This window comes from Pundamilia nyererei, unplaced genomic scaffold (genome assembly GCF_000239375.1).
Source record: "Pundamilia nyererei isolate P.nyererei 1_Seehausen unplaced genomic scaffold, PunNye1.0 scaffold00059, whole genome shotgun sequence".
Classification (NCBI taxonomy): domain Eukaryota; kingdom Metazoa; phylum Chordata; class Actinopteri; order Cichliformes; family Cichlidae; genus Pundamilia; species Pundamilia nyererei.
The window spans coordinates 864391-876004 of NW_005187460.1; the positions used below are offsets into that span (position 1 = coordinate 864391).

At 42.0% G+C, this 11614-nt stretch overlaps 1 protein-coding gene across 1 annotated transcript in view; it reads right to left on the reverse strand.

Annotated features, from left to right (window-relative positions):
* Window positions 1–1524: 1524 nt before the first annotated feature.
* spag9a (sperm associated antigen 9a) overlaps window positions 1525–11614 on the reverse strand; it is a 24055-nt gene continuing 13965 nt past the window's right edge. Inside the window, exons 15-30 of the mRNA XM_013911232.1 lie at window positions 10548–10870; window positions 10292–10421; window positions 9946–10035; window positions 9728–9844; window positions 9432–9618; window positions 9137–9352; window positions 8838–9057; window positions 8440–8556; window positions 8119–8199; window positions 7936–8003; window positions 7602–7750; window positions 7283–7454; window positions 6910–7023; window positions 5349–5531; window positions 4894–5061; window positions 1525–3681 (exon numbers count right to left, since the gene is read on the reverse strand). Of these exons, the coding sequence (XP_013766686.1) occupies window positions 3563–3681; window positions 4894–5061; window positions 5349–5531; window positions 6910–7023; window positions 7283–7454; window positions 7602–7750; window positions 7936–8003; window positions 8119–8199; window positions 8440–8556; window positions 8838–9057; window positions 9137–9352; window positions 9432–9618; window positions 9728–9844; window positions 9946–10035; window positions 10292–10421; window positions 10548–10870 (2454 nt within the window). The 3' untranslated portion in view covers window positions 1525–3562. The remainder of the gene's footprint in view (window positions 3682–4893; window positions 5062–5348; window positions 5532–6909; window positions 7024–7282; window positions 7455–7601; window positions 7751–7935; window positions 8004–8118; window positions 8200–8439; window positions 8557–8837; window positions 9058–9136; window positions 9353–9431; window positions 9619–9727; window positions 9845–9945; window positions 10036–10291; window positions 10422–10547; window positions 10871–11614) is intronic.

Consider the following 11614-nt stretch of genomic DNA (forward strand, 5'->3'; position numbering starts at 1 on the left):
CATTTGAGTACTGAATAGTAAACTCATTGCTATGTTCAGGATAATGCTTTGCGATTACGCAGTATCCAACCGGAAGCATCCAGAAATCATAAGGGTCTGACACAGTCAGGCAGTGACATTCAAAAGATGCTCAGCTGATAAAAAAGAGAACAGGAAAATATTGCCCGCACCATTACGCCAGCAGCCTGAATCACGGGGACACAAAATTAATCCATGCTTTCATGTGCTTTACAAAGATTTCTGAAATTGCCATCTGAATGATGCAGCAGAAATCGAGACTCAGCTGACCAGGCAACATTTTTTCCATCTTCTGTTGTCCATTTTTGATGATTCCCTGTAAGTTGTAGCCTCAGTTTCCGGCTCTGCTGACAACAGCTGGTCTGGTCTCCTGCTACTGTAGACCATCTGCTTCAAGGTTCCTCTTTTTTTCCTTTCAAAGATGCTCTTCTGCATACATTGGTTGTAATGAGTGGTTATTTGAATTACTCTTGTTATTTGAAGCATTCTGGCCATTCTCCTCTGATATCAACAAGGCATTTTTGTCAAAAGAACCACAGCTCGCCAGAAATCTCTATTTTGCACATTCTCTATAAACTCTAGAGATGGTTGTGAGGCCAAGCCCAAGCGGATTAACAGTTTCTGAAAAGATCAGACCAACCTGTCTGCCACCAACAACTATGTTTTGTTTAAAATGAATTAAATCACCTTTCTTACTCATTGTTACGACTGTTGTCGTAATTATAATATGTAAATTTGAGTGTGCAGGTGCTCCTCCATGATTGGTGCATCCAGGGTGGATGGATCCTACCGATTGGCTAACGACCGGGAGGCAGCGCATAAGAAGACACCTCCAGGGACTGCCAGTTAATTCATCCTCGGCCCAACCCCGACCGTGCGTTCACTGTTTCACTATGTTGGTTTAATGTAGGAGCATGTAGGCATGGACCGCCTTTTTGTTTGATTAGTTTTCTCCTGTTTTTGTTAGGTAGGGAGGGAAGTAATTGTTGTTTGGTTTAGTTCTTTTGACTAGGTAAGTTGTATTTACTGTCACAAAGTATTCATTGTGTGACGTGCTGCTCGGGGTTGGACGGGGATGGATCACCCTTTATGTTGTGGTCTGGTTGCGCCTAGACGGGCCGTAACATCATTCTTATGCTGAGTTTAAACGTCAGAACATCCTGTAATGTGTTCCTGCAACGTGATTGGTTGATTAGACCCATGAAGTTGCCAATGAGCGCAAAGCTCCCATCAGACTGAAAAATGTGGGGGTTTTTAAGGAAGGCTGATTTTGTGATTGAAAATCACTCCTCTCATGAGTGTACAGTGTCCTTTGGTTTCTCTGTCAGACACATGTGCTCCTCACACATCTGGTTTCATCACAGAAACAGTGAAATTACTCAGCTTGAGGTTTTTACAGTGGACCTCAGTAACCAACAGGTCACATCATGTTGCTTTTTTATAAACGCAACATGATGCCTCCCACTGGGGAAAAACACAGACACCAATACCAGCACATTATCCATGAAACTGAGTTTAATAGATTGTTAAAAATAAGGCTATGATACTGTTTTAGCAAACATTGACCACCATTTATGGCGCCCAGAGAAATAAATGGGACCAGCCTCTGGGTTTTGTTTTTAAGGATGAACATACACTAAGCTGACACACACCACACACTTGGAAAATCAAACACACACTGGCAGACACTCCTAAGTGTACATGTGTACTCTAAACACAAAACACGCACATACATACACTGACATCCACCCCACCCAAAACGGTGGCAATAAACTGAGATTTAGCCGATAATATAGCAGTGTTCTCTAAAAAAAACATGCATAGCTTAGTACATGAATGAAAGTTTTTCTCTGCACAATTTGATCTCATGGTTTGTGAAAAATTTCCAACATAATGACATTAATCCATTTTATTTAACCATTATTAACAATCATGTAAACTCGTTAGACTATTCTGTTCACAATAGCCGCCTATGATACTCTGCCCGTGTAGAAAGTTACATTCTGAACCAAGATAGGCTCGATAGCAAAGGAAATAAATACTGGAATGGCAAAAACACAATATAAAGTTACTGTTTTGAAATGGACTGAAGACCAAGGCTTCACATATAAAAACAAATTACAACATCTTCTTAATGTTGGCATCCTGCTGTCAGGTTACAGTCAAATCATGAAAATACTCATCTCTTAATCAAAGTGTCTCACAAATGGATACAAAACACACACAATGCCCAAAATAACAACAAAAAACTAAAGAAAATGTGCCTTATAGGCCTGAAATCTGTGTGTGTAACAATGAAACATGGAATGATGAAGCAATCAGGAGAGTCTCTCTTTAGTGCCGTCCGATTCAAGGTGCCACACAGAAATGTTGCTGTTAGTTAAATTTGCATCATTCGAGCTTAAATCCTGAATATATGCGCGCACGCGCTCCCAAATATTTGAGTTACAAATGAAATAGTTTTGAGATACTTCTTCGTACATCCTTTGGTTACTGGGACCATCTTCCTAAAAAATATTTGTACATTTTGTTCCCTTCATACAAACAGGACACAGCAGTTTTCCTCCAAAGCGACTAACATCTAACAATTTAAAGTGCCGACGAGCTGAAGCAAACAGGAAGCACTGAGCTGGCGGCACAGGAAGATTTTCCTCACCTACGGCACGAGGGGTTTCTTCATGCAGGCTACTGCTAACCTACAGTAAACTAGTTCTTCTAACCACAGGAAACCTTGAAGTACCCAAAGTGCTTAGACATGATTCATAGAACAAAACATCAGCCTGTTGCAACTGGTGGGACATTCGAACTCCCAAACAATGTTGTAGCCTACAGCTTTTCCTGCATAAAAGCACATTTAAATATGCAACAGTGTGTTTAATGTGCACCACTTGCTGCAAGCTATGTCTCTAATACCAAACAAACAATACAGTCGAGTAATCAGCCTGATATCGCCGGTGACAAGAAATTCGATACCTTTTTATACGTTTATAACTTGCAGGTTTTTGATGCTCAGGTCTTAAAATGTTCAACACAGGAAAGACGTCGGTGCTGGTTAACACATGTAGTGCTATAGTCTGATTACTATAAAATATACTTCAGTTTAACTCAAAACTGCCTGCTCTTTATTTAGATGACTTCAACTTCAGGTAAGTCCCTTTTTTTTTGTTTACAACGAAAGCCTTTTTAACGTTTGAGATACAAAGCAACAGACAATTACCTGATCAAACTGCCCATCCCACACGATGTGCTAAAAGGTAGCCTTTCCCCTGTGTGTGCACCAGCTTCTTCAACATGCAGAAGGGAACGCCTGGACGTATTCTTAAAGTTAACATATACTTCATTTGACCTATTTCAGATTCATAAACAATAAAATTTACAAAACATGGACTAAAAATAATTGTTGTTTTTTTTTGTTTGTTTTCTTTTTGATTTCTTTACAAAGTAGTAAACTACTCAGGTATTAAGAACAAATTAAAAACTTCCAGAATGGCATGCAGGGGTTGGTGGGCACCCCTGGCATAAACACAAGAGTCTATGAAGTTTTTCAATCGTGAGAAGTCGTGACCTGCCAGACGATGAGGTGACTCCGCTCGTTCTTGGCAGGCGCCGACTGCAGGCTGGCTGTCGATTCGGATAAACCATCCAACTCGCCTACTTCATCACCTGTGGAGAAGATGATGAGTAAGGTTGCTGGATGTAGTTGTGGAATCAATTGCAAAAGCCACACTTGTACAGGTCTAGAAAGTGGTCAGGGACCCGAGGGTAAAGGGGGTTGCTGGATGAAAGAAACAGTTGCTGACTGGCTGTTAGAGGTTACTTGAAGTTGCTAGTGTGAAATTGTTTACAAAGAGTTGTATGCTGCTGTAGTGAAAATCTCATTGTCACTGGTTTGATTGCTAAAAGATCACCATGGTTGCCAGTAGTTTCCATGTTTCCTGAGTTGTCCACAAACTACTCACCAAGTGGCAGTGAAACTGTAAAAAGTACAACACAAACCAGAACCGGAGACATTTGGAACTTTTTAAATGTGTTGGTTTAAGCAGCCTGGCATAATTTTGACTTCAAAGGGAAACGTTGTCCATTTTTAATTTGCATCACAGTTTCTACAGAGTAAAAAGAAGTGATTCTCATCATGTCTGTCAGGTTCTCTTCCACTTCTCTTGCTCACGGTGTACCACCAGGTTCTGTTTTGGGGCCCTTAATGTTTCTGTAATATTTGCTTTGTGTTTAACACATTTTGAGAACTTCCTGAGCATTTCTTCTTACTGCTATGCAGATGACATTTGGCTGTATATGTTTTTTAAGCACAACTTATTTCTAAGATATAAATCTTACACAAATGCTCATGCTCATTTTGAATCTCTGGTTCACTCTTTCTTAAATCACTCCAGAAATATTGTTGAGTTGCACGGTGCCCCGCTCTAAATTGGAAAATTATTATTCATGCCATTTTTCCTTCATGTCTGGATGAGTGTAATTTATTGTTTACTTGTCTTTTCAAAACGTAAAACTTTTTGTTTTAATGCTTTAGCACTTTAAGTAACTGCTGCAATCTGCTAGCGACCATCGCAATCATAAAGAAATTTTTTATTCAGCACCCGCTTTGAGATCAATTTCACATGGCGACAGCCTTCAACCTCCAGCAACCACTTGCCTAACAGAGATCATACATTTTTCCTGGGGACTTGAGGTTGCCAGAGGTTTGCCAACCAGTCTTTAAGCCTGTGTGATTAAGGCCTAAAGCAAACATCATACCAGAAGGGACACATTCAAGCCTTTTACTCCAAAAAGTCTAGTAAACAGCTGTTTCTTTTCAGAATAAAAACCTCTGCTGTGTATAAATACACACTTGTACATGGAGTGTGTTACACCCACCCATCCTGAAGTCAATGTACCCTTCCCCTCCACTCATGACCAGGTAGGTTTTGGTCTCAGAAGTTGCTGTGTCAGAGGATTCGGATGCAGGGTCATCAGAGCCTGAATCTGCACCACCTGGAGGTGGCATCGCCTGACCTGTGACAGTTAATTTAAAGTACGAAGAAACTGAGAACAAAAGATAGTGTTTTAGGGACTCTTTCATTCTCTTGTTACTTTAGCTACCGATTACGTTCTCATTTAATGGTTTGTTTATTTAATCTATGACAAACTAGATCGTACAATTCATATCACTGATTCAACTGTGCTCTTTAGTTCAACAAACACTCACACTCATATTCTCTTTACAATCATAGAAAACTTCACATCAACTTCAACATGGCTGCTAATTTTCCTTTGATAATGGCTAACATTACCTAATATGTTCCCACAGATTCTCTGCACTTGTCTCTTACCTGGCACTGTCACAAAAAACTTGACAGCATCCCGGTGTCCGTGGAAACATAGTTGGGCGTGAGCCATGGAGCAGTATGGCACAAAGCTGCCTGGCATTGCACAGTCTGTCACAGAGCTGTCATCACCGTAGACCCGTACAGCACTGCCCGGGCGATTTGGCACTGTTCCTGTTGTTCTGTTAGCTGAAGAATACAGTGAAGTGTCATCTGCCCACTTTATGTGCTTCTTTGAAAAAAGTGCTTTCATGGATAAACGAAAGCAGGAAATTTAGAAGGTAAATGAAAACGGAAAAACAAACGAGGTCAAACAAAAACAGGTGAAGTTAGGAAACAGGTAAAACGCCAATCAAAAAAACAAAAATGCAAGACAAACTACCAAAAGATAAAAGTAGTTACAACAATTAATACCAGAAAAACTATGTAGATAAAATATCACAGAAAGGAAGTCGGCAGAAGTGTATTTAAGAAGGGATTTAAATAAATCCTCACACCAGTTATTCCAAGGTCAAAGGGCTCATATTTCTGCTATGTAGCGTGGGGCCAGACCCAGATGTGCTTTAAAGGTGATAATCAAAATAATAAAATCAGGTCTGAGCATACAGGGAGCCAAAAGAAAGAAGCTAGGATTATCTGCAAAAACCAGTTATCGCAGTTATGGCCTGGTCTGAAACCAGTCTGTGACACAGGCAGTCGAACTGTATGTAGATCAAGTGAGTCAGAGCGCAGAGGAGCCTGTCTGCTAAATTCTGGAAGAACGCTTTATTCTCTAAGTAAAACCTAAAGTTAGAGGTTAAAGCAGACATAAGAACAGACCCTGATTATAAAAACACAGAGAACTGTACAGCCTACACACAGACACTGATATAAAAGACAGAAGATGGTGACAGGAAACGCAGGTAAACCCTTGGAAAAGTTTTAATATTCAAAGAGAGCAGCACTCCTCAATATCTACTGAGAGCCCAGCTTTGAAGCATAAACCCATCAAACTGCACTATGTAAGCTATGTGAGACTTGTATCCATGGCAATGCCACTGTCTTTTACAGCACAGATACGCAGCGAGAAGAGACTGAGGATTTATGGATTTTAAGAGAGAAGGTGATGCTACACAATGACGGTCCCTGAGGCATCAGAATGGCCATCTGGGAGATGAGTTGAAATATGAAAGAAGAATAAAAGGAGACGGTGGAGGTAGCAGTGAGGGATTTGATATTAAGAACACGCCGCGCGTTTACGTAACTAATAGCATGCTTCAATTCAACCATATGCCAAATATGAATATATTTGTACTCAGGAATACTCAAAAATAAACAGTTTAACCTCACAACATCTCAGTTTTCCCACAGAATATTTAAATCATAAAGACTTGGACACTTTAAAATGATGAAACTAATGTTCTGCAATGCAAATAAAGCATAAAAGCTAACAGTATGTATTTATTCCTAATGCAGTAATGAGTTGAGTTCAGCGAATAAACACTGCTAAAAGAACATTTTGATGATGCATTGCTTTATGAAACAAAAGTGGACATTTAAGCAGACAGCTGATGAGATTGTGCTGTACCTTCAGAGAGCGGGATGGAGATGATTACGCCATTTCCTGTACCCACCCACAGTCGGTTGCAGGATACGACGAGAGCGGTGATTCTCACAAATGAGAAACCCAATTTACCTGTACCTGCAACACACACAGAAGATGTTCGATCCAAGATCTGAAGAAGAAACGTTGCGACCTCCTAAACTGTTCAAAATATCACTCTACTACGTGTGTGTACAGAAAGTAAGCGCTGAATTCTACATGTATGTTGCCTTAGCGTTCATACAGCAACTCTATCTAGGGATTATTCCCTATAAATGAGTGAGCATAAAACCAGAAGTCTGTTGAGATGATTTACGAAAGTGCTGATTAACTGCTAGGCAACAAACAGTTTGTATACCCAGCATCTTGCTGACATAGGGCTCAATGTCCACATCCTGGAGGTGCTGGTAGGTGTGGGCGTGAAACAAGCGTAGAGTTGAATCCAGTCGGATGGACACCCAGATGCCGTCTCCAACCCAGGCCAGCTGCCGTACCTGGCTCTCCTTCCGAGGATGAGCGTCAAAGGATTTCTGCAAGGGCGCGATAGATTGCAATTGCGTAATGTTAGAAGTAAATTGGGATGTTCCCATGACAACAATAAGGTTTAATTGGTTGAAGTTGACTGGAACAGAAAAATAACTTGCACAACATATGGTTTATTAACTTTCAATTTGTACCTCTATCCTCATGGCCTTTGGCTGGATGACGTAGATCTTATTTCTGTAGCCGCACCAAACCTTATCGTGGACTACGGTCATACAGCGGATAGAGTGGTGGGGCCGGCCCAGATCCAGCAGATGGTAGTTGGTTAGATCCCACTGTCCGTCTGCTTGGAAGAAACAAGAAGACTTTGGCAATTTGTGGCATAAAATTAGTCGTGGCTCAGTCACACTACAGTGAAAATAAGACGGCAACCACCCTGTGACTAGCAAAAACCACTGGTTGGCTGCTGATGAACCGGACTTTTTGCTGTCGGAGACCGACTGCAAGCAGTCTAAGTTACAGACTTACCAATGCCTCTGTGGAAAATTGCTAATGTCCCATCAGCCAGTGCTACCAGGACCCTCCCTTTAACATGCCTGCAACAGGTTATGAAGACACTTTTAAAAGTATGTTTATTAGTCTATTTTTAAATGTTCATTTGTTGTGTGTGTGCAAGTCCTTAAATAAAAACACAACCAACTTTTTACTCACACTATGCTGAGGATCGAGTCTTTCAGTTTGATGGCATGAAGACATTTCCTCCACCGAGCCACAGACGAGTGGACGTACAGACTAAAGACAGGAAAGTCAAGCAGAGGAAAACTCCTGATTATCAACTAAATAAAGACATGAAAATGTATCCGAATGATTAAACACTATGACAAAAACACAGCCGCTGATAAATAAATAAACACCAAAATCAGCATGATAACCAAAAGCAAATTTTCTCCATGAAGTTACAACCTCATCAAATTTTCTCCTCCTTTTTCCCCTGAACTAATAGCTCCCTCTAGTGGCTGCTGCCTCACTTACCACCCATTCTGAGCACCGAGCCACATGGTGGGAAGTGCACTGCTCATCCTCAGGACCTCAATCTCTGATGGGTCCCAGTCTTCTGCCAGAGAAGTCACCCCATCCTGTCTGGATCCCCTGGATAATGGAAAACAGTCCTTCATTAAGAAAACATGGAGTAAACACGTGCAGCCGAGTTTCCGCAGATGCTCTTATGGTTTCCTCTGTAAGCTAAAAATACCAGTGCTTTTATTTTGCAACAGCAAGTTTAGACTGTTTTATTTTTAAGGTGTGTAAATTAATGTCTGGACATAATTCTTCTAGGGTTCATACATTTCAAGATTTTAAATTTGCAATTGTCATATATGCCTTAAAAATCTTAAGAATTGACTAAAGCATCTACCAATATTCACTCTCACCTCTGTGATTCAGCAACTAAGGAGTCAGTGGGTTCCACCCCGAGTGGGTCGGTGAACACGTGCTCCGTGTAAATTCCTGGCTGGTTTTGATCAGCCCCCTGATCTTCCTCTCCTTCTTCGCCCACGCCAGCATTAGCCTCCGTTGCTTCTGTTGCCTCTTCCGCTGTGGGAACCCCATCTTCTGCTGGACTGGTCTCTCTGGACAACTCAACAGTGGGAGCTGTGGATCACAGCACAGCACAGCTATCAAACCACACATACTGTACTCTATCTAAACATTTTTTTTAGTAGAGAACTACCTGAGGCTGAGGTGGCGCTGTGCTCAGCCGGCTGGTCGGCAACACCTGCACTAGCTGTCTGGGGAATGGCAGTGGTGCCCTCGGCTGCCGAGGCGCTATCGCTGCCTGCTGAGCCTACACTGGCCACGCTGCCAGCCAGTGACGCCGCATCCCCTTGGCTGGACTCCAGGTCTTGGGGTACAGCTTCACCTGCTGGATAATCAGTTTCCAACACACCTGACAAAACACCACAAATGACCCAGTAAGAAAAATAATTTTTACCCCAACAAACACAAAGCGTGACCACTGGACCTACCTGGCACACTGGCGATGCAGACAATATGAGTGTTGCAGGCGTAGAAGCTGTCGAGCAGGTCAGAGGGCTGAGTGGCATCCAGAACCATAACCTTGGTGGAGGAGTGGGTGCTAGTGCACACCCACACACGACTGGACATCTCGTCCTGAACAATCAGCTCCTTCTCTTTCTCCCCTTTTTCCCGATCCTTACAGCAACGTAACACATTAGCGAATCGACTCAAAGTATAAAACATAAAGAACTATCAGAAGTCACAACTGCCTCCAAAGAGCTTCTTCCTTCCTTAAACTACTCACCTTACTCTCCTGCTCCAGCTGATCCAAGCTGCTCTGAGAACCCTTTGTCTGCTTAGAAAGCTCTGATGAGGAAAATGCCCGACCCCCAGACAGGTTGACCCCGGCAGCGCACCACAGCTGTGGGACAGAAAGAGCTTGTTAGAAACATCAAAATGTTAAAATATAACAACAATATCCTGCATGTATGCTTAGAGTTGTCTATTCATTCATTTAAGCACCTTCATAGAAGCATCTTTCTGGTCCAGAGGTCTCAAGTAAACCGGCACAGGTAAGTTCATTTTGTTTTCCACTTGTCCACCGTTTGCTACCTGTGATGGTAGAACAGTCAAAACTTAAATATTGTAAATAAAGTTTATTTTAAGACTTTTAAAACCACTACTTTTAAATTTTCTCAGGTGAACATGAACACAGGGCTGGAACAGACAAAGGATACACCTTATTATGCTGCACAGGATATGCTGGCCATTTAAAATAAACGATTTCTTCTTCTAAAGCGAACAAAGCAAAATAAAAAGTGCCGATCGCATCTCTGACCTAATGCAAAGCAATTTTTTCATTTCCCACCTTGTATTTGCTCGGCAGGCTCCAGCCATGCGCAGTGACTCGTCCGTCCTCCTTCTGCACGTGAGCCTTGACCTGTCTGTACTGGCTTCTCTTCTGCTCTTTACGTGATGGAGAACTGCACTGTTCCTTACTAAAGGGAGAACCACGAGAGACACAAAGCCATCAGCTGATAATGCATTTTATAGACAGGTGCATTAATGAATTTCCAACTTGGTAAAATCCACAGAACTCAAAGTCAAACGTCCTCATTACTTACTCTTCATTGAGGAAGTCAAATGTCTTGGACTTCTCCGTGGGGAACTGGGAGAAAGTGCTGCTCCTCTTCACCGTGCTGCCCGGAGTGCTGTACTTCGTATTGGACTGGGATTCAAACTTTACGGCAGGGGCACTGGAGGAGGAGCTAAACAGTCTGCTGAAGCTGCACGTGGCGAAGTTACAGAAAGCCAAGAGGGAAACAGAGCCGACAGGAGCGCAGGGAAAGAGCAAGGCAGGGGTGTCACCAACAAACCAGACAATCAAGGAACTACCACCAACATTTACTGTACAGTGACATAAAGCATGCTGGGAGTCAAAGTAGAGCTAAGCACTCCCCTATTATATCTAACTAAAACTTAACTAATATACACTCACCAGCTACTTTATAAGGCATGTCTGTTCAACTGCTTGTAAACAAAACCATCTAATCAGCCAATCACATCGCAGCAGGTCAGTGCATTTAGGCATGTAGATGTGGTCAAGATGACCCGCTGAACTTCAAACTGAGCATCAGGATGCAGGAGAAAGTATTTCAAGTGACTGTGAATGTGGCTGTTGTGGTTGTTGGTGTCACACAAGTTGGTCTGAGTATTTGAGAAACTGCTGATCTACTGAAATTTTCCCAACAACCATTTCTATGGTGAACTCAAATAACAACTCATTATAACCGAGGTATGCAGAAGAGCATCTGTGAATGCACAAGATGTTCAACCTTGAAGCAGATAGGCAACAACAGCAGCAGCAGAAACCACATCGGGTACCACCTCTGTCAGTGAAAAACAGGAAAGGCTCAACAAAACTGGACAATGAAATACTGGAAAAAAGTTGCCTGGTCTGATGTCTCGAGCTGTGCTGCTATATTTAGATAGTAGGGTCACAATTTGGCTAAACACCATGAAAGCACAAAGCCATCCTGCCTTGTATCAATGCTTCAGGCTGCTGAAGCATTGACACAATCTTGTTGGATCTGAAGGCAAAAAGTGGTCCAAATTGATACTAGTAGGGTATACCTAATAAAGTGACCAGTGAGTGTGAATTTTTACAATATATAGGACAAAGTTTGATACA